The 25,690-nt window shown below is 51.0% G+C and overlaps 1 protein-coding gene across 1 annotated transcript in view; it reads left to right on the top strand.

The window, feature by feature from the left end:
- Positions 1–25,690, top strand: part of TM9SF3 (transmembrane 9 superfamily member 3) — a 620,447-nt gene that overhangs the window by 282,445 nt on the left and 312,312 nt on the right. Inside the window, exon 9 of the mRNA XM_069610571.1 lies at positions 24,207–24,337. Coding sequence (XP_069466672.1) covers positions 24,207–24,337 — 131 coding nt within the window. The remainder of the gene's footprint in view (positions 1–24,206; positions 24,338–25,690) is intronic.

Raw genomic sequence — 25,690 nt, 5'->3', positions numbered from 1 at the left:
AACAGAAGGCGCATACCGCCGTAGAGCGTTCGACACCCATAGCGTCGAAAACGCAAGCTTCCGCCGACAAACGAGTCGCCGACAGCTTGGCGAGGATCGCTGTAGCCGACGCCCAGAAGCGTACGCCGAAGAACACGTCGAGCGCTACGCATAAGTCGAAAGACACGCCGAAAAAGCCCGAAGAAAGGCAGGGACTACCCCCTTCAGTCAGGGGGTCACCCAGCACACCTGAAGGTTTTTCGGAGGGCGACGGGACACTTTACTCGACGCTTTGGGAGAGGTCGAGCCGTTTCCAGCTAGATGACTCTATTTTTCCCCCGCCAGACCGCTCTGGGGTACCCCATGAAACCATGGAAAGACTCCACCTCTGTATGGAGAGGATGGAAAGGTTTATGAATACCCAGACCTCTCAAACTCCCAAGAGGACTAGAGAAGGGCCTCAGGAGGACCCCAGGGCCAAAAATCCGAGGCTAGTCGATCCCCAGGTGGACACAGCCTCAGACTTCCATAACGTATACGACCTCACTGGGGAGGAAGAATACTTGGAGGAGGAGGATGATTTCATGGACGATGAAGGACAGAACCAGGAGGAATGTCTGGAAGACAGGCCAGACATTATAGAAGAAGGCTTCCAAGAAGACACTGAAGAAGGACCTTCGCACCCCTGGCAATCCCCATCAGTATATTCCGACACTGATGTCCTAAACCTAAATCCTCCTGACAATTCACCGGTTAGGAACACGTCTCCAATTGACGATCAGCACACTTTCAATGCACTGTTGCGCAGAGCAGCAGCACATTTCGAACTGGACACTGGGGAGCTCTCTCCAGAATTAGACTTTGTGGAAAAAGTAATTAAAGAGAAACCCCCGGTCAGCCAGACCATTCCCCTCCTAGCTTCAGTGAAGAGAAGAATCATCCCTTCGCTGGCCACTCCCGCATTGATCAGAGGGGTCAATCCGAGAATTGAAAAACTTTTCACTCCTTCTCCCTCAGACCCGCTCTACATTAGGGGACATTCCATTCCGGATTCCCTAGTAGTATCTAATACTAGAAAGAGGGCAGGGGTACCACTTTCCACCAGTGAGGCACCCCCTGACAAGGAGGGCAAAAGGCTATATGCCCTTGCAAAAAGGGTAACTTCCTCGGCTGCCTTCTCAGCAAGAATTGCGAACAACAATTCTTTGCTTGCTAGCTATGCAGACGCGCAGTGGGCCAAACTGCGCAAGGACGCTGAGGAAGCACCGGAGCCTTTACGTACACGCCTACTTTCAACTATTGGCGAAGGAACCCAGGTGAACCAGAGCATTGTAAAAAACTCTCTGGACGCGGCAGAAACAGCGGGACGTTCCCTGGTGCAGGGAATACTCCTAAAACGCCATGTATGGCTGCGCAACTTAGGGTTTAAACCGGAGACACAGGCGTCTTTAATAAATAAAACCGTGGAAGACTCTAACTTCTTCGGAAAGGCGGTGGATGAAGCTCTAGAGATGGCTAAAAAAGAGTTCGATACTATCAAGACTCTTGACCAAATCTCTAAGCCCACTACCAGACGCGGCTATGGCAACAAACGCTTTTTTCGTGGCCAACGCCAACAACAACAACAAAGTCAGCATCAACAATACCCTGCCACCAATTACCAGACCAATAGTGGGCAGTACAGCCAAAGAGGCCAACGCCGGGGTAAAGGGAGAGGTCGGGGATCCACCCCCAGAGGCTCCCAAGCCCCCAACAACTCCAAGTGACGCGAAGATTCGCGTCCCCTCCCATGCAACACCGGTCGGGGGCCGGATAACATCCTTTCTTCCTGCATGGGAGGAGATAACGTCAGACCGTTGGGTACTTTCCACCGTAGCCCACGGATACTGTATCGAATTCAACAGTTCCCCATCCTACAGACCCCCGAGGGGACGTCGCATGACACCGGAACATCTTGCCATCCTTCTCCAAGAAGTACAACAACTACTGGAAAAAGGAGCCATAGAGGTCGTGCCTCTATCTCAGGTAACGGAAGGTATTTATTCAGTGTACTTCCTTGTACCCAAAAAGGATCTAACCATGCGCCCTGTATTAGATCTGCGCCCAGCGAACAAGTTTATCAAACCCCAAAAGTTTCGTATGGTAACCTTACAGGAAGTGATCCCACTGCTTTCTCAGGGAGATTACATGACAACATTGGACATGAAAGATGCATACTTTCATATTTTAATGTTGCCAGCGCACAGAAAATACCTCAGGTTCATGATAGAGGGCAAACACTACCAGTTCAAAGTGCTATCCTTCGGTATAGCATCAGCACCAAGGGTATTCACGAAGGTGCTGGCAGTGGCAGCGGCCCACCTGCGCAGGTTGTCCATCCCAGTTTACCCTTACCTCGACGACTGGCTCATAACAGGGGATTCTTACAAAACATGCTTCTCCAATACCCAAAAGACGGTAGACCTTTTGTTCCAGTTGGGCTTCTCCATCAACGAAAAGAAGTCCAGCTTAGACCCCAGTCAAATCAAGCAATTCCTAGGGGCTCTAATTCAAACAAAGGACGGCCTCGTCTTCCCCTCCAAAGAGAGGGTCCAAAACATGCTGTTTCAAATCCCTCACTATGTGACCGGTCGAGAGGTGACGGTACGCAAAGCAATGCGCTTGCTAGGAATGATGGCGTTGTGTATTTATTTGGTACCTCACGCGCGCCTGCGCATGCGCCCAATGCAAGAGTGGCTCAACAGCCAGTGGTGTCAGGCCAGCGGACTATGGGAGGATCTAGTTGTGGTCTCGCAAGCCTTGGTTCTCTCGCTACGGTGGTGGACAAAGGAAACCATGGAAAAAGAGAAACCCTTTGCCACACCCGCGGCGGAAGCCACTCTAACCACAGACGCATCCCTCACAGGATGGGGGGCGCACCTATCCCATCAGACTGCTCACAGAGTGTGGACTCCGAACGTAGCATCCAAACACATAAATCTACTGGAGCTACTAGCTGTGTTCAAGGCGCTAAGAGCCTTCCAGGAACACCTACAAGGCAAAACAGTAATGGTCCTTACAGACAGCACCACATCCATGTACTACATCAACAAGCAAGGGGGCACCCACTCTCCAGGCCTGTCCAAACTGGCCCAGAATATATGGAAGTGGGCTCTCAAACAGGACATGTTCCTACTATCACTACATGTACCCGGGGAACTCAATCTGCTGGCAGACAGTCTCAGCAGAGATTTCCCCCTGACCGAAGAGTACGAATGGCGCCTGCACGAAGACATCGTCTTCGACGTCTTCACACAATGGGGATTCCCAGAAATAGACCTGTTCGCAACCCTGGAAAACTCACAATGCCTAAGTTACGCCTCCAGGTACCCCCAGAACCAATCCAAGGGGAATGGTCTGTCGATGCAATGGTCAGGGAAATTTGTTTACGCTTTTCCCCCGACTCCCCTTCTCAACAGAGTGGTGCACAAGATGCACCAGGAACAAGTGACCATGATACTAGTGGCCCCAATGTGGGCACGACAACCATGGTTCGCTCACTTGATGGAGATGTCTCTATCCCCCCCAGTAAAACTCCCCTGCCCGTACAACATGCTGTCTCAGGACAAGGGCAGGACTCTGCATCCATGCCCCCAGAACATGAACTTAGCAGCTTGGCTCCTGAGATCATAGAGTTCGGACATCTACAACGCCCGCAAAGATGCATGGACATCCTCAGGGAAGCCAGAAAACCGAACACTCGCCACTGCTATTCTAGCAAGTGGAAAAGATTTGTCATCTGGTGCAGGAGTAAAAGCATCAACCCTATTGACTGCTCTCCCACACATGTGGACCTATACCTGACCCACCTATTGGATTCAGGTCTAGTGTTTAACTCCATTAAAGTCCACCTAGCTGCACTTTCTGCATACACCACTTCCCAACTCAAAGTGTCGTGGTGGAGGATCCCTGTTATAAAGGCCTTCATGGAGGGAGTAAAGAGAATACACCCCCCGATAGCTGACCCAGCTCCCGGATGGGACCTTAATGTGGTACTTACCAGACTCATGGGCTCTCCATTCGAACCCATGCACAAAGCATCTCTTAAACACCTCACGCTTAAGACTGCTTTTTTAATAGCTATCACCTCCATCAGGAGAGTAAGTGAACTTCAGGCTCTTTCTATTCTAGACCCCTTCGTTACAGTTCACAAAGATAAAGTGGTTCTACGCACTCACCCTAGGTTTGCTCCGAAATTTATTTCTAAATTCCACGTAAACCAATCTATAGAACTACCAACGTTCTTTCAAAATCCTTCCAATTTGGGAGAAAGGACTCTGCACACACTAGATGTACGCAGAGCGGTCATGTTCTACATGGAAAGAACCAGACCACTGAGGAAGACTAATCAGTTCTTTGTCTCTGTGGCAGCAGGAAGAGAAAGAGATGCAGCTTCAAAGTCCACTATATCTAGATGGATTGTTCAATGCATCACTCTCTGTTACACTCTTGCTAAGAGAGAACTACTCTTCAAGCCAAGAGCACATTCCACTCGAGGCACTGGGGCATCCATAGCATTCATTGCAAATGTTCCCCTTGAGTCCATCTGCAAAGCGGCTACCTGGAGTTCTGTGCACACCTTTACAAAACACTACTGTCTAGATACACACTCTAGATCTGACTCCCAGGTGGGACAGGCAGTATTACGACACCTTTTCTCTACTGTTCCTTCGCATAACCCACCGCCAACTCCGGGTACTGCTCGCTAGTCTATGCACAGCATGTGATTCTAAGCAGATTAACAAACATCAGAAGAGAATGCATTACTTACCGTAAAAGCATTTCTGATGGTTGTATCTGCTTAGATTCACATGCGCCCACCCTTCCTCCCCGCTCGGATGGAAGGAACATAGACTTCCTTTATATATCTCTCTCTTTTCTGTACTCACTCACGTCTAGAAGGCTCCTTCAGGGCAGAAAAATACAAACAGAGGGACCTCGACGCGTGAGGGATTGTGGGTACAACGCACGTCACTATAGGGATAGTGTTTCAGACACGCCTTGTCGACGTCCCCTTTTTCGACTACGAAAAACAAAATGCAATACTCCGCAGTGACCACTGGATGTCGGACCTATGCACAGCATGTGAATCTAAGCAGATACAACCATCAGAAATGCTTTTACGGTAAGTAATGCATTCTCATAACGTCAAGTGAGTAAGTGTTACTTGGATGCTTGTACTCACTGATTTCAATAGTACAGCTCTACATTATGGGGAGGCGCGTAGCTACGGGCCGTGGCCGCGTGGAGCGGGGGAGGGGTGGCATTCCGGAGCCTTGGGAGGAGTAGTGGCGGCCTCGGCTGCAGTCTCGGGGGGGCTTTGCCTCTGGGCGGACTGGTGTGCTGTCGACAGAGGCATTGCTACCGGAGAGGCGCAGAGCAGCGGACTGGAGAGCTGCGTGGGGGATCGCCCCAGTGGATTGTGGCGAGGCAAGTGGAGCTCCCGTGCCGCTGCGTGGCTGCTGCCCGCGATCGGCATCATCCGGCACCTGCAGACACCGCAGACTTTACTGATCAATAGCAGTACTCAGTTCTTTACACGCTGGTGAAGTGGGGGTGAATTTCAGACGTCGGCGGTGAAGGCGGAGAACTCGGGGCTTCCTCCCCTACTCCCCCTCTATCAGCCTGAGTGGTGCGGTGACCGCGGGGAGAGGATTGGGGGACAACGACTTAAGTAACATCCTCTGCAAGCCCTGTGATCTCGCTGTATTGGTGCTGGGAGCGGCAGAGACAAACGGGACAAGAGCTGGACCCCAGGTACACTGGGTGGATGGTGTGACCCTGGGCCCATAGGGAACTCCTTGTGGGGTGTGTTTACAAGGATGATTGCTGGATAACACTTACTGGGGAGGTGCCGGTCCCTGCATATTGATCGCTGGAATTGTGAGGATCTACACCCTTGGGACTGGAGGGACCCCCTGGAATGTGATGGTGCGCCCCTAAGGTGGGTGTGCATATAGGGGCGCAGTGGGTACTGAAGCTCCCATAATGCGTGTTGGTGGATAGCAACCGCCCAGGGGCCACACTATGTGCTATGTAAGGTGAATCTAATCAGGTGCGCACCCCGAGCGTCAGAGGCACTTACAAGTGGAGGGGTGCTGCTGTATGACTTCAGCGACGTGGCTATGCTCGGTGTTGCCTGAACCCGCAATTTGCACTGGCTATTACTGGTGTGGTAGCTGGGGTGCTACACGCTGTCCCTGAACCGGGGACTCCCGTGCGATGAAGGCGCACCTGGACAAACCTCCGGAGATAAGAGGGTTAAGCTAGAGATACTTGCACAAGAACCACCAGGCATTTACAAAGGCCTGCCCCCTTGATCCAGTATGGGGAATCCTAAAAAAAACGGTGAGGATGGACCAATTTGCATGCACAGGGCAAGACCAGCCAGCGCCCTCTGAACCGCAAGCCCAATCGACAGGACAGGTAGACATTGCTGAACTGAATCAGACACTGCTGGCACAGAAGGGCAGCACTGATAATCTCGGTGCCAAAATTGATGTCCTCACCTGTAAGGTCGACATCTCAGCGGTGCAGATAGAGAAGCTGTGTGGGCGCATGGAGGAGGCGGAACAGAGGATCGGGACGGCCGAAGATAACGTAATGTCCCTGCAACGCGGAGTGGTCAACCTGCAGCAAGTGGTTAAAAAAATTGCAGCTAAGAACGAGGATTTAGAGGGCCCCTCAAGGAGGAACAATATACGCGTCAGAGTCTACACATAGAGACAATATGGAACAATTTGTTGAGCAACTCCTGGTCGATGTGCTGGACAATCCCCCGCTGTCCAGTATGTACATGGTGGAACGTGCGCATCGCTAGCTGGTGGCGAAACCGCCTCCCGTGCCCCGGGCGTCCCATCATCGCCAGGATAGTCTGTTATCGGGATAGAGATGCCATTCTGCGATCAGCGCGGGAGAAAAAGGAGCTGCGGTGGGGGAAGTTCCATCATACGGCTATTTCCAGACATTAGTCCGGCGGTCCAAGACCAGAGAAAAACATTCCAATCTGTGAAAAATATCCTGTGGAGTAAAGGCATAAAATACTCTGTTGTACCTGGCTAAGCTCTGCGTGCAACATAATGGCTCAACAATGTTCTTCACGGCACCGGAGGGTGCAGAACAATTTGTCAGAAACCTGCCGGACCCGGATGGGCCATCACGACACTCACCCTGACCCAACAATGATATCCTTTGAAGTGAACAGTGGGGTTCCTGGGAGGGCCCTCGATGCAGGGAGCTGGAGCAAAGGAAGGCAAACTGTTTTTTTTCGTTTTGGCTGTTGTCACATGGAGCGATGGGGCTTTCCTCAGACCCCCACATGCTGCAGACACTGCGGTACGGTTTAGTTACGGTTACAGGGGTAGGGAGGATTGGGGGGGATGGATGCCAGAAGTTTATCATTTCTGGCGTGGGTGGGTAGGGGGGGGGAATCCTAGCCACAGCTCAGATAATCCGAGAAATGCGGGCATCTATACTAGCATTAGTAACAGCACAACTCATAAAATTTACCTATGCAACTGGAGTCGCGAGAGCACTGGGAACTTTAAACTATGGCTCGCCTGGGGGTGCATGCGAGGGCGGGTGCTACCTAGATACGAGATGGTTGCAATGGCGGTAGGCAAGGTGAGCCCCTCACAGTGATGACTTGGAACGTGCAGGGACTTGCAACCCAGAAGAGGGCTCGTATGATTGCGAATATCAGCAAGGCCCATAAGGTCAATGTTCTATGTCTGCAAGAAACACACTTAGCTCAGTCTGCCCCGCTTCCCAAGCTACCTGGATGGGGAGTACATAGGTACTGTTCGTCTTATTCTACGCATTGCAGAGGGGTCGCTACATATATACATGGGTCATTGCAATTCAGGTTGCATGAGCAGATAGGGGACGTTGAAGGCCAATACATAATTTTAGTGGGAGAGATGTGTGGTTCAAAATATCTCCTCATGAACGTTTACGCCCCTAATACAGACACACCTGATTTTTTTTTTTTATCAATGTGCCGGACATATACACAAGTTCCCATCCTATGAGAGAATTTGGGTTGGGGATTTTAACTTAGCCCTCACTTTGGAGCTGGATAGATCCGCAACATCACAACAGGTGCTTCCCCAAGCGACGAGGGCATGGTCTGCAATCTCCACATACCATGACTTTCGGGATGTGTGGCGGGGCGAACACCCGACGGCTAGGGAATTCACCTTTTATTCTTGGGTACATCATAGCTCATCGAGAATTGAGTATATTATGTTGTCCAGCTCCCTTGTCCGGTCAGTCATAGCAACCTTTATACTTCACAGCACCCCTTCTTACCATTCTCCAGTATTGGCTCAATTTATGCCCCCAATTCATCCACACAGTCAGCTTAGGTGGCGGTTTAAAGCCACGGCCTTGCAAGACGTGGCGTTTAGGGAGGAAATAAGTCAAGATATCGATACCTATTTTCAAGCTAATGTAGCTTCAGTCCCCGACCAGAGCACAATATGGGAGGCCTTCAAAGTTTGCATTAGTGGCTGCCGTATATCGGAAGAAGGAGGGTGTTAAAATTGATCCGCAGGGCCATGGCGAGGGTAGGAAATGCTATTCGAGAGCTAGAGAATTAACGGGGCAGCGTAGACTGGCCAGAAGTCCAACGCAGGCTGAAGGAGCATAGAGAAGAGTACAAGCAGCTGGCAGCCAGCGAAGAAAAGTTCCTAGGCAACCTGATGGCGGCGACAAGGTATGGGGAGGGGGACCGACCCAGTAGAACTTTGGCATGGGCTATAAAACAGGAACATAACCATACCCCTATCATGGAGATCATGGGGAAGGATGGGAACACTAGTAACAATCTGTTTGGGATAAATGAGGAGTTTAGGGAATACTACACTCGGCTATACGAATCCCGACAAGTGACTGGGCACACCGCTATCACGCAGTACCTGGATGAAATTGCACTTGGGTGGTTGGATCGAGAGCAGGGGGAGGCCCTAAATGTCCCAATCACGGAAGAGGAAATTCATAAAGCGATTAAGGCTCTCCCAAACGGTAAGGCCCCAGGGCTGGACGGGATAACAGCTGAAGTTTATAAAACATATGCAAATATCCTAGTTCACCAGTTGATCAGAATATATGAGGAAGCCATGGCTAAAGGTGTACTCCCCGAAACTACCAGATCAGCGTTGGTGACAGTCTTTCCCAAACCTGGTAAGGACCCCTGACATCTGGCATCTTACAGACCGTTCTCATTAATGAACACTGTGCATATGGTCCGACATCCAGTGGTAACTGCGGAGTATTGCATCTTGTCTTTCGGGGGACCGAAAGGGGACGTCGGCATAGGCGTGTCTGAAACACTATCCCTATCGTGACGTGTGTAGTACCCAAAATCCCTCACGCGCCGAGGTCCCTCAGATTGTTTTTTTCCGCCCAGATAACTGGTCGCCCTATAGCGGAGCTCTTAATGAGACATTGTTTATCTCACCGAATTGTCGGTTTAATCCCCGTTAAGTCACTTCGCCTATCAAGAATATCTTCGACGAAGACTATGGGGGTACCGTCTACGGCTGTGGATTCCGGCGTTCGGACCTCCACGTGGCCGGGCCTTCTAGGGAGAGTGGGCTCTGGGTTTGCCATATTGCTATGATGTCTTTCCTTTTTTCCACTTCTTTCCTTTTTGGTCTGGTCACCCTTCCCTTCTGCTATGGAAAGGACTCCATTTATATTCTGCCCTCTGTGAAGGGTCAGATATCCGTGGAAAGACGAGCACACTTTGTGTACGCTTGTCTCCCCCTAGGCACTAAAGCGGTGTTAGGAGTTAAACTCCTAAACCTAATCCCTTAAGGAGCGCCGGTTGAAGCGGTGGGCCGCGTACGGTATGGCACGGGTGGAGCCTCCCTTCCCTGCCACGACACCAGCCGACAGTGACTGGGGTACATCGGATGACCAAACGTCCAACGCGGACGTTGTAGACCTTGAGGCGGACGATTCTAGAGCCGCCACGCCCGTCCCTGACCCTTCCAGGCTCGACTCCGGTCTTGCTACAGGGACCACACCCGGTGACAGGAGTGTACAATCGCACCACACAAAACACACAACCCAACCGCCGCCCTCGACGACCTCGTCGAAGAAGGGGCAAGCACCATCGGATCGATTTGATCCGAAGCCTTCCCCATATCCGCAGCAGCGCATGACGACTGGGCTTAATAAACATAACAAAGGCGCTACTCCCCAAACTACACACGCCGAAGTTTCTGAACAAGAAACTTCAACGAGTTTCAAGGTTCCCAAGGCCCGTGCAGGCCCAAAAACTACGAGTAGGCCTCTAACCGGGAAGCAATCATCGGAGGCGTTGTCCCCCGAAGATTCGGTAACTATCAGTAAGAGCATCAACAGGATTGCTACGGCGGTGGGCCTAGTACCGGTTTTGCCCACAGCTATGGGCCAATCTGCCGAAAGGTTTTCCACGGTTCTGGAAGACGATCCTGAGGACTCTTACGAAGAGAGCCAGGTACCCCTCTCAAGCACCCTGAGGAGATCCTCTGAACGCCTTAGGGCAGAGGATCCGGTTCCTGCTCAGCTGGGTCCATTTGGGTCATCCAAGTGGACCACGGAGCAATTTGAGGGGTATATAGATCGGCTGCAGCAGGTTTTCGGGGCTTCTGATCAACCTCTGCCGAAAAAAGCTCAGGTAGACCCTAACCCTCGAACATCTAGGTGCTGGGCAACTTGTGTATAACACTATGTTGATTATCAAGAAGATGTCCAGAAGGACACGTATAGAGACATCTATACAGAAGAAGAGGAGACTTCTTTTCTGGACAATTATGGGGAAGATCAAGGCGCAACGGACAACTGGGAGGACACCCAGCAGGAAGATCACAATTCTGATACCATTTGCCTCAACTCTCCCCCATCCACACTGGTTCGGCAAGCTCCCCCGGTGGATGATCAAATGGCTTTCAACAACACGTTGAAAAAAGCAGCGGAATTCTTTAAAATTGCCACGCTTGAGGCATTGCCTGAACAGGATTTCGCGGAAAACATTATTAATGACAAGCCTCCGGCTAGCCAGTCTATCGCTCTCTTCAGCTCTGTAAAGAGACGGCTGGCCCCTTCTTTACTCTGACCCGCTCAGACGAGGGCTGTTAACCCAAGGGTCGAAAAACTCTTCCGGCCCTCCCCCACTGACCCGCTTTACATCAAAAGGCACGCAATCCCAGACTCGCTGGTGGTGACCAACACTCGCAAGAGAGCAGGGGTTCCCCTTGCCATGGGAGAGTCCCCCCCCCCCCCACCTGCCCACCCGGACAAGGAGTCCAAAAGGTTGTATGCCTTAGGCAAACGGGTCATGTCGGCGGCTGCTTATACCGTCCCGATTGCCAATAACGCGACGTTACTGGTAAGCTACGTCGACGCCCAATTGAACTACTCCAGGAAGGCCTCCAGGAGGTTCCAGAACCAACCAGAGCCAAGCTTCTCGCCATTATCTCGGAGGGTAAACTTGCCAGTCAAAATGTTGTAAAGAATACCCTGGACTCCGCAGAGACAGCAGGCAGGTCTCTCGCACAGGGTACTCTCCTAAAGAGACACGAGTGGCTGCGCACGTCGGTTTTCAGGCCTGAGACCCAGGCATCCATCATCAATACACCCATAGAAGAGGCCAACCTCTTCGGGAAGGCGGTAGACAATGCGTTGGTGACAGCCAAAAAGGAGCATGAGACTATTAAGTCACTGCACCAGATTTCCCAAAAACCCTCTTCAGAGGGGCAGCAATTCTCGGCGGTCCTTTCGAGGACAAGCCCGCGCCGCTCAAAATAATTTCGGCACGGGCAACTTCAACGCAAGTCAACCGGCTGCAAGCCCCACTTACTACCCCCAGAGGGGTCAGAAGCGCGGAAAGAATAGAGGCAGAGGCTCCAATTGCAGAGGAGCGTCAACCTCGGGTCAGAAATGACCAAGTTCAGGTCCCCTCCCATGTCTCCCTGGTCAGGGGGCGATTAACTTCTTTCCTCAAGGCATGGGAGGGGATAACTTCAGACCAGTGGGTATTAAAGTCGATCGCCCACGGTTATTGCGTGGAATTTGCACGACCCTCACAGTTCAGACCGCCAAAACATCAACGCCGTTCTCCGGAACATCTGCAGATCCTGTTCCAAGAGGTGGAGGCGCTGCAGGGAAAGGACAACATAGAGGCCGTCCCGATTCTTCAGGTAAACGAGGGTATTTATTCAATATACTTCCTTGTACCCAAAAAAGATCTCACCACGCGTCCTGTTCTAGACAACTCGCCCAGCGAACAAGTTCATAAAGCCCCAAAAGTTTCGCATGGTAACATTGCTAAAACGAGGGGACTTCATGACAACATTGGATATGAAAGATGCATACTTTCATATTTCAATGCTGCCAGCACACAGAAAATTCCTAAGGTTCGTGATTCAGGACAAACACTACCAGTTAAAGGTACTACCCTTCGGCATAGCCTCGGCGCCACGGGTGTTTACCAAGGTCCTGGCAGTGGCAGCAGCGCAGACTTTCAGTTCCAGTTTGCCCTTACCTCGACGATTGGCTCATCACGGGGGACTTGTTCGACGTTTGTTTTTCGAACACCCAAAAGACAGTAGACCTACTGTTCAGCCTGGGATTTTCTATCAACGAAAAGAAATCCAGCTTAGTCCCCAGCCAAGTAAAACAGTTCCTGGGGGCTCTAATTCGCACGGAAGACTGTCTAGTCTTCTCTTCCAGCGAGAGGGTTCAGAACATGCTCTCTCAGGTTCCTCAGTATGTAGCCAGTCGGAAGGTGACGGTACGCAAAGCTATCCGTTTGCTAGGGATGATGGCGTCATGCATATACTTGGTCCCCCACGCGCGGCTGCGCATGCGTCCCATGCAGGAGTGGCTCAACAGCCAGTGGTGTCAGGCCAGCGGACAATGGGAAGATCTGTTAGTTGTCTCACCCGCCCTCGTTCTCTCTCTGCAGTGGTGGTCGAGGGAGAACCTCTTGAAGGGGAAAACCTTCACCACCCCTGCAGTGGAAGCCACTCTCACGACAGACCCATCTCTCACAGGGTGGGGGCTCACCTGCTTCAACAGACAGCGCACGGAGTGTGGTCCCCTCAGGTAGCGTCCAACCATATAAACCTACTGGAGCTACTAGCAGTGTTCAAAGCATTGAAAGCCTTTCAGGAGCAACTGCAAGGGAAGACAGTGCTGGTCCTAACCGACAGCACAACAGCAATGTATTATCTGAATAGGCAGGGGGGGCACTCACTCTCCAGGGCTATCCAAGCTGTCCCAAAACATCTGGATATAGGCTCTCAAACACAAGATGTTCCTGATATCCCAACATGTTCTAGGGGAACTCAATCTTCTGGCAGACGTACTCAGCAGAGATTTTCCTCTGCCAGAAGAATACGAATGGCGTCTGCACGAAGACATTGTATCCAACGTCTTCGCAGAATGGGGGTTTCCAGAGATCGACCTGTTCGCTACTCAAGAGAACGCCCAATGCCCAGATTACGCCTCCAGGTACCCCCAGAACCGATCCAAGGGGAACGGTCTCTGGATAACTTGGTCGGGGAAATTTGTTTACCCCCCCCGACTCACCTTCTGAACAAGATGGTGCACAAGATGCACCAGGAACCAGTCACCATGATTCTGGTGGCTCCCATCTGGGCCCGCCAACCCTGGTTCGCGCACCTGATGGAAATGTCCCTCTCCCCACCAGTCAAGCTGCCCTGCCCGTACACCATGTTGTCTCAGGACAGGGCAGGAGACTCTGCACCCATGCCCACAAACTCTGAATTTAGAAGCCTGGCTCCTGAAGTCATAGAGTTTGGATATCTGCAACTCCCTCAAAGATGTGTGGACATACTGAGGGAGGCAAGAAAGCCTAACACACGTTATTGCTATGCCAGAAAATGGAAACGTTTTGTCATTTGGTGCAGTTCCAAAGGCTTCAATCCCACCGATTGCTCGCCTTCGCACATTGTGTTATATCTAACCCATCTGTTGGACTCTGGGTTAGTCTTCAATTTCTTAAAGGTTCACCTAGCGGCGTCACAGCAGAAGGTGTCGTGGTGGAAAATACCTGCGATTAAAGCCTTTATGGAAGGGGTTAAAAGAATGTATCCCCCCATCACTCTAAATGTGGTTTTAACTAGGCTCATGGGACCCCCTTTTGAGCCTACGCATAAAGCTAGTCTGAAAGACCTGATTTACAAGACAGCCTTTCTAGTAGCTATCACTTCTATCAGAAGTGTTGGCGAAATACAGGCCCTCTCGGTCTTGGACCCCTTTAATACAGTCCACAAAGATAAAGTAGTTCTGCACACTCATTCCAGATTTGCGCCGAAATTTATTTCAAAGTTCCATGTGAACCAGTCAATCGAACTACCCACATTCTTCCAGAGACCTACTAACATGGCCGAAAGAAGCCTTCACACACTAGATGTGCGCAGGGCAGTCATGTTCTACATGGATAGAACTAAACCACTGAGGAAAACTAAACAATTCTTTGTTTCAGTGGCAGCTGGTAGGGAGAGGGACTCTGTCTCTAAATCGGCAATATCAAGGTGGATTGCCAAATGCATCACACTGTTACACTCTTGCAAAGAGAGAACTGCCCTTCAAGCCTAGAGCACATTCTACTCGAGGCTCTGGGGCATCCATAGCATTTATTGCAAATGTTCCCCTAGAGTCCATTTGCAAAGCGGCAACCTGGAGTTCTGTACACACCTTTACAAAACATAATTGCCTAGACAGGTCTGATTCTCAGGTGGGGCAAGCAGTACTAAGACATCTTTTTTCTACTGTTCCTTCTCACAACCCACCTCCAACTCCGGGTACTGCTTGCTAGTCTATGCACAGCATGTGATGCTAAATAGATTAACAAGCATCAGAAGACATGCATTACTTACCGTAAAAGCATTTCGAGGGGATTGGGTCCTCCGACGTATTCCATATCTATGACATGTAATCACCACAGCTGTGCTGCTTCGGAAACTTTTTTCGGCGCCTGCGTCGATGACGTCGATGCGCCGTCGTCGAGGACCTCCTCCGACGTCATCCGATGTGATAAGTAGGACGCACGACGCCCGTAGCCTCAGTTGCGTTTTTTCCGCGAACGTGTTGCTTCGTGAATCTCGGTTAACGCCTCGACGGAGTTCTGTTCTTCTCGGTTCTTCGAACCTGTTCGTTTTGTGAAAATCCTTCGTGTGAAGATGTCTTTTACTTCGTCTTCGACCCCGCGTCCGGGTTTCAAGAAGTGCGGGGAGTGTGGGTCCAAGATGTCGGTGACGGACTCGCACAACACCTGCCTCTGGTGCCTCGGGGAGGCCCACGACACGGATGACTGTATCGACTGCCAGTCGCTCACGTCCAAAGCCTTACGCGAACGTAAGAAGAAGTTGTCGGTAGGTCGGGTGTCCAAGCCCCGGAAGTCGAAGTCTGCAGGGCTTTCGACGGATGATTCGAGGGGTGACTCTCCGCGTCATCGTCGGAAGTCTCGTGGGTCTCCTTCTAGGAGTCGGTCTCGCCACTCCTCAGTCTCTTCGAGGCATTCTCGGAAGCGCCGACACCGGTCGTCTTCCGGGTCCTCTTCGGAGGACTCTGCCCGGCACGTCGCTTACCCCACCAGCCGTGCGACTCCGGAGGAATGGGCTTCCTTCGGGAAGAAAATGCTGGCGATTCTTGAGTCGCAGGGTACTAAGCCGTCCGTGCCCCCGAGTGGGGTCGGTCGTGAGAGGTCGAGAGACACCGCTCGCAACAGTGGTCGGCACGAGTCACGGGAGAGGTCCCGTTCAGACAAGGAGACTCGTTCTCGACGTACCCGTCCCAGGTCCCGGTCCTCGACGCGTTCGAGACCGTGTGCACCTGTGAGGTCTTCGAGGAAGTCATCGACGTCTGAGGCGTCAAGGGCGTCGACAGGCTTTCTCGAGGCTCCGGCTCCGAGGAAGCCATCGACGCTCAGGTCGTCGAGGGACACGCTCGGGGCTCCGGCTTCGAGGGCTGTCGACGCCGCCGATGCTGGCGGCGCTGCATCTGACGTCGGCGCCGATTCGCTCGACGCCATCAACGCCTTTCGTGTCGGAGGTACCCCGTGGCACGGGGGAACCCCCTAGGAAGGCTCTGGTTAAGAGCAAGCACTCTCGGGTGCCGCCTTTTCGCCACCTGGAATATATTTCAGAGGCGGATGAGGATTCTGATGGCCTGGTTCCTAGTCAGGTTCCAGATGAAATTGTCTCGGGCCATAGTCAGTTTGACGATTTGAGGCAGTCACTGCATGATGCCAGTGGACTGGACACCTCTCCGGAGGTGGAGTTTTGTAGGCCTGAGCCTGGCTCTCATGCCAATTCCTCGTACCGGCGCCTTATGGCTAGGGTTTCTGAGTACTTGGGATGGTCTGCTCCCCCAGGGGAGTTTGTGCAGGATGATCTGACAGACATCCTTGATGTTGGTCCCCCAACTGACCCGGTACTGCCGTTCCATATGGCTTTACAGAGAAGGGTGGCGGCAGCTTGGACTGCTCCGGAGAGTCTCCCGGCGGTGGGCAGATCCTTGTCGCGAAAATACCGTCCAGCCAGTAGCGACCCCTGCTACTTGACCAGGCACCCCACTCCGGAGAGTTTGGTGGTGCAGGCGGCCCCGGCCCCGGCAAAGCAGGCGTCGTACCCTACCATCCCTCCTGATAGGGACGACAAACGTTTTGATGGCTGGGTGAAGAAAGTGTTTTCTTCTGGTGGTATGGCGCTTCAGGCGGCCAACTCCATTTGTGCCTTGTCTCGTTTCACACACACTCTGTGGAACTGTGTTGCGTTAGCGGCTGAACATATTCCCGAAGGGGACGGTTTCCTTGCTATGGTCCAGGATGGTAAGGATGCCATGTGAGTCCGTTCAGTCGGGTTTGGACTTAGCTGAATGCGTCAGTAGGTCCATGGCGGCGAGCACCGTGATACGCAGGTTTGCGTGGTTGCGGAAGTCGGGGTTTGCTCCTGATGTGCAGTCCCGGCTCCTCAACATGCCCTTTGACGGTGAACACCTTTTTGGCAGCAAGGCTGACGAGAGCCTTGAGAGGTTGCAGACCTCAAAAGCTGCAGCGAAGTCGTTGGGCGCTGCAGTTCGCCAACCTCCGCCTTTTCGTCCTAGGGGACAGCAGTGGAGGGGTGGTTCCTTTCGCTATTACTCGTCCTTCAGTAAAGCGAGAGGAGCTGGCAGTCAAAGAGGCCAACGCAGGGGTACCAGAGGTGGACGACAGGGTACCCGTGGTGCCAAGGCTGCTCGGGCAGTTGCCTCTTTGCCCTCAGGTAACGCCGCAGCCGCTCCCACTCAGTCATGAGGCCATGTCCCATGGTTCGCCGGTTGGGGGAAGGCTGGCGCAGCATCTTGTAGAGTGGCAAGCCATTACTTCAGATGTGTGGGTTCTGGAGATCATAACCCACGGCTACTGTCTTCCCTTTCGGCACAGGCCTCGCGACAATCCACCGGGGAACCTCTCTTTGCAGAGTCCGGATCTGCTCCTTGCACAGGAAATTCAAGCCCTGCTGGAGAAAGGCGCCATAGAACTGGTGCCTGTAGCGGAGAGGAACAAGGGATGGTATTCCCCTTATTTTTTGATTTCGAAGAAAGACGGGGGATTGAGACCCATCATGGACTTGCGCGGTTTGAACAAACTCCTCAGCAAGGACAAGTTCAAGATGGTTACTCTCAAGTCCTCCAGGCCCTTCAGCTTCAGGACTGGTTGGTGTCACTCGACCTCAAGGATGCTTACTTCCATGTGCCGATCCATCCCAAGCACAAGAAGTACCTGAGGTTCGCGGTTGGCGACTCGCACTTTCAGTTTCGGGTCCTGCCGTTCGGATTGACCTCCGCCCCGAGGGTTTTCACCAAGCTCATGGTGGTGGTGGCAGCGCATCTCAGGCAAGGGAGGATTCACGTCTACCCCTACCTGGACGATTGGTTGATCAGAGGGAGCTCTCCCGAGCAAGTCCTGGATCATCTGTCCGTCACCTGCCACTCCCTTCACAGGCTGGGATTCACCCTCAATTTAAAGAAGTCCCATTTGACGCCAACACAGCGGCTCCAGTACATCGGAGAAGTGCTAGACACTTCCCTGGGGCAATGTTTTCCTCCCCAGGTGAGGGCTCTTCACATTCAGCAGATGGTGCACAAGTTTCAGCATGCCCAGACGCTCCCAGCGTTCGAGTTCTTGAGGTTGCTCGGCCTCATGGCATCCTGCATTCTTCTGGTGCCAGAGGCTCGCCTGCGGATGAGATCTTTGCAGTGGGCACTCAGGACGCAATGGTCGCAGTCCTCCGGCAGGATGTCGGACCCGGTTCAGGTGCCGCCCTCGGTCGCCCGGGACCTTCTGTGGTGGGCCGTCGAAGGCAACTTGATGAAGGGGCTCCATTTTGGCTTCCCTGGCCGGAGGTGACGATCGTGACGGATGGTTCCCTCACGGGATGGGGAGCTCATGCCAACGGGCTGACAGTCAGCGGTCGTTGGTCTCCGTCGGAGTCCAGACTCCATATCAATCTGTTGGAGCTGAGGGCCGTCAGGCTAGCCCTGAAGGCTTTTCTGCCGACTGTGCGAGGAAAGAGTGTCCTGATCCTGACGGACAACACAGTGGCCATGCACTACCTCAACAAAAAGGGGGGGGGCAGGGTCACTTCCTCTGTGCAGTGAGGCGATGCAGCTCGAGTTCTGGGCCATCCAGCAGGAAGTTTCGATCTCGGCAGTTCATCTGGCCGGAGACGAAAACGTGACGGCGGACGCTCTGAGCAGGCAGAGCGCGATCTCTCACGAGTGGGAGTTGGCTCAGGAGATTCTCCTGGAGATCTTCGCCCTTTGGGGGACCCCTCAAGTGGATCTCTTCGCCTCCAGTGTCAACCGGAAGTGCGAAAGGTTTTGCTCGCGGGAATTTCCTCCAAAAGGAGCCTTGGGAGACGCGTTTGAGGTGGAGTGGTCATTCCCGCTGCTGTACGCGTTTCCTCCAGTCCCCGTCATTCCGCAAGTGCTGCGGAGGTTACGGAAGTTCGGTTCCCGGATGATCCTCATTGCTCCGGCGTGGGCTCGGAGGACGTGGTACCCGGACCTTCTCGACTTGTCCATCTGCCCTCCACGTCGTCTTTCCTACCGAGTCGATCTGCTCTCACAGGAGGGGGGGGGTTAGGTTCTCCATCCAGAGGTCAGATCCCTCAACCTTCACGCTTGGCTTCTGAAAGGTTGAGGTATAAGGATTGGGACCTCCCTGAAGACGTGATGGAGGTGTTGCTTTCGGCCCGAAGGCCAGCAACAAAGTCTCTGTACCGTTGCCGTTGGCGTAAGCTCTGCGACTGGTGCAGAGATCAGAATGTGGATCCTTTTGCATGTGACATCCCCATGGTTCTGTCCTTTTTACTTTCTTTGGCCCACAGGGGCTTGCAAGTGGGTACCATTAAAGGTTACCTGGCGGCGCTGTCCATCTTTAAGCGCTCGTCTGAAGAGTGTTCTTACTTTAAAATCCCTTTAATTTCACAGTTTCTGAAAGGGCTCACTAATGTGTTCCCTCCGTCACCTTTCCTGGTGCCCGGTTGGGATTTAAACCTTGTTCTTAAGTTTCTTATGGGTGCTCCCTTTGAGCCTTTACATTCTTGCCCTTTGAGGCTGTTAACTCTGAAAACTGTGTTTTTAGTTGCGGTTACTTCCGCTCGCAGAGTGAGTGAGTTACAGGCACTTTCAGTTAAGCCACCCTTCACTGTATTTCACAAGGACAGGGTTGTCCTTAGAGTTCGTCCTTCTTTTCTTCCAAAGGTAGTGACGGAATTTCATTTGGCCCAGAAGGTTGTTCTTCCGGCATTCTATCCTCCTCCGCATCCTGGTAAGGAAGAGGAGAGGCTCCATAGGCTTGATCCTAGGAGAGCTTTAAGCTTTTATGTTTCATGCATGTCCCGGGTCAGAGTGGACGATCAACTCTTTATTGGTTACGCTGGAAAGCGTTTGGGGCAAGCTGTGACGAAACAGACTTTGTCTCGCTGGATTATTTTAGCCATCTCGGAGTGTTACAGCTTGGCGGGTAGGGACCCACCGGCTGGCTTGCGGGCCCATTCTACCAGGGGTGTGGCTGCATCTACTGCCCTGCAGAGGGGTGTTCCTATTCGCAACATCTGTGATGCAGCCACCTGGGCTTCAGTACATACATTTGTACGTCACTATTCCCTCGATTCCATCCGAGGACAGGATCTGGCCTTTGGCAGGGCGGTCCTTTGCTCTGCTATTTGATTGGCTATTCTAAATTTTGATTCTAAATTCTTTCCCTCCTCCTTGCTCTGGTACTGCTTTGGGAGTCTGTCATAGATATGGAATACGTCGGAGGACCCAATCCCCTCGAAGAACAAGTTACTTTCTTACCTGGTAACGTTCTTTCGATGGGATGGTCCGACGACGTATTCCATATCGTTCCCGCCCTGCCTTCCCCGCTGCAGAATTTCTTTTGCGATTGCAGCTTACGTTCCGCAAGGCTTTGTGTCTGACTGGCAGTTGACTAATGTCACAGGTTCTGGGGGAAAAAAACTACAACTGAGGCTACGGGCGTCGTGCGTCCTACTTATCACATCGGATGACGTCGGAGGAGGTCCTCGACGACGGCGCATCGACGTCATCAACGCAGACGCCGAAAAAAGTTTCCGAAGCAGCACAGCTGTGGTGATTACATGTCATAGATATGGAATACGTCGTCGGACCATCCCATTGAAAGAACGTTACCAGGTAAGAAAGTAACTTGTTCTTCTGATGATTGTATCTGCTTAGATTTACATGCGCCCTCCCTGCCTCCCCGCTCGGGCGGAAGGAACATAGACTTCTTACTACTTTCTCTCTTCAAGTACTCACTCACTATAGCCTTGGGCTCCCTCATGGCAAAAAAAATACAATCGTAGGGACCTCGGCGCGTGAGGGATTTTGGGTACTACACAATGCACGATAGGGATAGTGTTTCAGACACGCCTATGCCGACGTCCCCTTTCGGGCCCCCGAAAGACAAGATGCAATACTCTGCAGTTACCACTGGATGTCGGACCATATGCACAGCATGTGAATCTAAGCAGATACAATCACCAGAAATGCTTTTACGGTAAGTAATGCATGTCATTAGCCAGGATCCTGACCGATCGACTGCTCCTGCACATGCCAGCGCTGGTCCTACTGAACTGGGCGGGCTTCATCCAGAGCCGATCTACGCAACATAATCTGCAACGCCTTTTTCATGTTATGCATAACGTGAACCCGAAGGTCCCTATAGGTATAGAAGCACTCAACGCCGAAAAGGCCTTCGATTCCATTGAGTGGCCTTTCCTTTTCGAAGTGCATCGACGGTCTGGATTCAGCCTTGCATATATCAGTTGGGTTAAGTTGCTGTACACGGCCCCCCGGGTGGCCGTTTATACAAATGGGGTGATCTCAGAATTCATCTATCCTACGCGGGTACCAGGCAGGGCTGTCCCTTTTCCCCTGCTCTGTTTGCCTTTGCTATGCAGGCACTGGCATGTCCCATCCGGGAGATGCACATGCAGCGAGGAATGTGGGTGAACGTATTGCGCACTGTTATCACTGTACGCGGATGATATATTACTGTATGTTAAAAATCCCAGAACGAACTTGGTGCCGCTGACCCAGGAAGTGATCAGATTCGGGGAACTATCCGGACGTCGGATAAATTGGAATAAGTTTGAGATCCTCCCTTTAACCCCGGGGGTGCGGTGGGAGGATGTGGGTGAAGAGTTTTGGTGGTGCCCACAAGGGCTGCGCTACCTGGGGATTGCGGTTTCTATGAAGGTAGACACACTGTATAAGGATAACTATATGAATGTTTTAGAAGGTCTGGAACAGAAGGTGGAGTCGGCTCCCAATCTCCCAAGCAGCTCGCATTGCCCTGGCCAAGATGGTCATGCTTCCCAAGATGCTTTACTTTTTTATTAATGTACCAATATGGCCCCTGAACCGGTACTGGACCCGCGTTAAGAAGATGATGGTTAAATTGGTGTGGGCTGGCAAACAACCCTGCATAGCGTATGATACATTAACCTCCAGGTATGAACATGGCGGATTGGAATACCCAGATATGCAGGTGTACTACTTAGCGGCGCAGCTGCAATATATTGCGGGCTGGGGCTTGGCTCACCCTAACCCCCCGCACATAAAGGTAGCCAGAGCGGTCTCATGCCCGAACGATTTACTGGGTCTACTTTGGGGAGACAGGGTCCGAGTCTGAGAAATGTAGTCCACCCATCTGTCGTGTCCTGTAGGGCTTGGGAATATTTAGCCCGAATATTAAAATGCTCTTCGGACTATCATCCAGAACTACCGGTATATGATGTAATGGGTATCCCACTCTCCCAAGAGAAGTCATTCAATGGGCACTTCCAAAGGCTAGGGATACAGAAATTGGGGGACTTGGTAACAGGTGGTAGGTTCAAGCAATGGGGGGGGGAGTTGCGATCACAGGGGGAGCATAACGCTGTGACTCTGCTACATTATTACAGACTTGGAGGGGTATTGAGGGCGAAATGGCCGAATTTCCCGGCGGCCCCTGATGCACATGAGACCCAGCGATATGTGCTCCAGCCGATCACAACCGGCAAACTAGTGGCCACTATTTATGCTATGATTAGAAGCGGCAAGGGAATACAGAGGCAGGGATTCAGGGCTGCATGGGAAGACTCCTTAGAATTAATATTGAGTCAAGAACAGTGGAAACTTGTTTGTATGCAAACGAGGAAGATTTTGTTTAACGCTAGATAAATGCGGGTCCATTACAAATTCTTGCATCAGGCCTACTATACCCCACAAACACTTAGCAAATACTACCCGGGGAATGTGCTAGCGTGTAAGAAGTGTGGTAAGGAACTGGCAGACTTTTATCACATGACATGGGATTCCCCATACATCAGATCTTTTTGGGGAAATATTGAGGGAGCTATGAAGGAGATGCTTTCCACCACATGCACATTCTCACCGGCACTATGGCTTCTGGCGTTAATTGAAGGTGGAACTCGGACTGAGAAAAGATTGTTGGGCATGGCATTTGCTGTGGCCAGATATATGGTGGCCAGGTCGTGGGTTAAGTGAAATCCTCCAACGTACATGGCCTGGTTTGAACATCTGAGACTGTGTGAACTTAAGGAAACCAGATATGCGGCAACGCATCCTGTTAATAGTTGACCATTGGACTACTGGCCCCATTTCGCCAATATGTGCTTAAGATGGATCGGTCTGAACAATCATCGGAGGGGACTGTGGACTACGGCAAAAGACTGGGCACGTGAGCGGCGGGGTAGTAGCATGGACACAGTTTTCCTGGCTATGAACTTTGTTAAACTTCTATGTTTTTGAATTTTTTTTAACATTTTTTGTAATTTTTTTTTACCTTCCTACTGTAGAGCTGTGCTGTGCGACAAGGAGGAGCGGGGGGTGTGTTGGGAAATTGGTTGCTTGTTGGTTGAATTGTTAATTTTATTAAAGAAAGTTTAAAAAAATAGTACTGCTCTACAGCTCACATTAACTCTGTTAAGTTGGTTCCGGCTGCTCAGTCACACTACCAACTTCTGTAGTACAGGCCTATATTAAAAGGTGGGTTATCGAATACCAAGCAGATAAGTCTTGTGTAGTCCCACACCAGTTGGACTGTACTAATTCTTACCTAACACTCATTTGACAAAACTCTACTTTATGGCTAGTTCTTCTGACATAGGCCACACCTATCTACAGTGTTTTTCATACCTAAACCTTTTTCCCAAAAGTAAAGTGATTATGCAGGCTGTTTCATTAAAAGACAACAGAGGAGTCTGGGAAATTTGTTATATTTGCTGGTCAGGGAAGTCACTGAAAATATCTGATGTTATGAGGATAATAAAAGATTGAATTATATTGTCAAACTACACAACAGTTATGAGATAGTTTGTAACATAAGGGAAGTGACAGATTAGGGCCGCAAATGTGCGTAATTTTCCAGTATTTTTCTACCATTAGCCATGTTTGAAATGTAACTTAACCCTTGCATTTCTCTCCCTTTGTTTGCTTGCCTCCCTTTGCCACCTGTGCTCTAGCTTCCCAAATAATCTCTTTTTGAAGCACGAGTACCATGTCATCTGTCTCTAATTTCTATTGTATCACGTCAAACTATTAATTGAAAGATTTTTGAAAATGATTGGTTCAATATTTGTATTCATGCTCTTTTACAGGTAGAAGGTGGATTAAGCAAATGTTCATTGGGGCATTCCTAATTCCAGCAATGGTGTGTGGGACTGCCTTTTTTATCAACTTCATTGCGATCTACTACCATGCTTCAAGGGCAATTCCCTTTGGAACAATGGTAAGTGATTTGAAAGGCTAGATTTTATTTCAGCACTTCAAATATTCTGTTTGATTTGTGAAAATGTGTGTACACTCATTGCATACCTGAAGAATCTGAATGTTGGCTACTTATTTATTTTTAAACAATTTTATTGATTTTATTTAAAAAACACGACTCAAAACAAATTTACAGTGGATGCAAAATGCCAATCACAAATAAACATAGATTGCTGTATTCAAGCCCAATGTGTCTCCCCTTCCCTTCCCCCCTCCCCAGCCTACTCCCCCTCATTTCCAGTCTCTACATCCTGCGGTAGGGATTCCTCTTCAACAGAACTTGTTGGGTCTCTATCACTTGGTTCATCATGCGAAGGCCCAAATAATTCAGCTATCAGCTGCCTCCAACCTTATAAGGTTCTGGCTTCTTCCGTCTAACCTTAACACGCTTCCTGCCATACCACAGTTTCTGCCTCCGCCCATTTCTGTAGATCTTTCCACCACATTTCCATTTTTGGTCTATGACATGCCTTCCATCCCATCGCAATTCTTCTCTTTGCTAGGACATACGCTAGATCTTTCAGTTTGCTTACATGTTAAAGGTTACCTGGTCTGGGAAACCCTCCTATCAAGCAAGCCCATGCAGTATCCACCTTCATATTAATCCCTTTGTCATCCATCTTCTGTGCTATTTCTCCCCAGTATCTCTCTATAATTGGACACCCCCAAAACATATGCACCATTCCCGCATTTTCTTCATTACATTTAGGGCACACTTGACATCTGGTGTTTTTAAATTTGGCTATTCTTTGAGGCGTCAAGTATGCCCTGTGAGTTATATATAATTGTATCTGCTGTAACCTAGCATTTCTCGATACTTTTTTATGATATCCTTGTGCTCTCTCCCACATCCCATCACTCATCGGGGCTCCTACTTCTTCTTCCCAGTCCAGTCTGAGTTGCACCACCTCCTTGCCCGCTTTGGACATTATCATCTCGTATAATCTGGATGTTTCATGTCCCCCTTCTGCTATGTAATATATCGGGTCTATAGTGGCGTCCGGTTCCTCCGCCAATGCCACTTCAGACCAGGTCTCTTTAATTCGTTGCACCACCCCATGGTACGTAATATATTGCCCCACATGCAACACCATTAGCTCCACCAGCTCCTCAAATTCCAGTATCTTCCCCTCCTGCCACACATCCCCATCGTTGCAATCCCTACCAGTTCCCAGTGCTTCCTAATCATTAACCTTAGTTGCTTTTCTCTTCTCGCCACCGCGACCAATGGGACCTGCGGGGAGCACGGGGATGGCTTTTCCATTAACTGGCACGCTCTTCATGATAATCTACCAAAGCTATTTTATTTGTTTAC

Source organism: Ambystoma mexicanum, chromosome 8 (assembly GCF_040938575.1).
Source record: "Ambystoma mexicanum isolate Mex_15411 chromosome 8, UKY_AmexF1_1, whole genome shotgun sequence".
NCBI classification, from domain to species: Eukaryota; Metazoa; Chordata; class Amphibia; order Caudata; family Ambystomatidae; genus Ambystoma; species Ambystoma mexicanum.
This window is presented reverse-complemented; position numbering and strand designations above follow the sequence as displayed.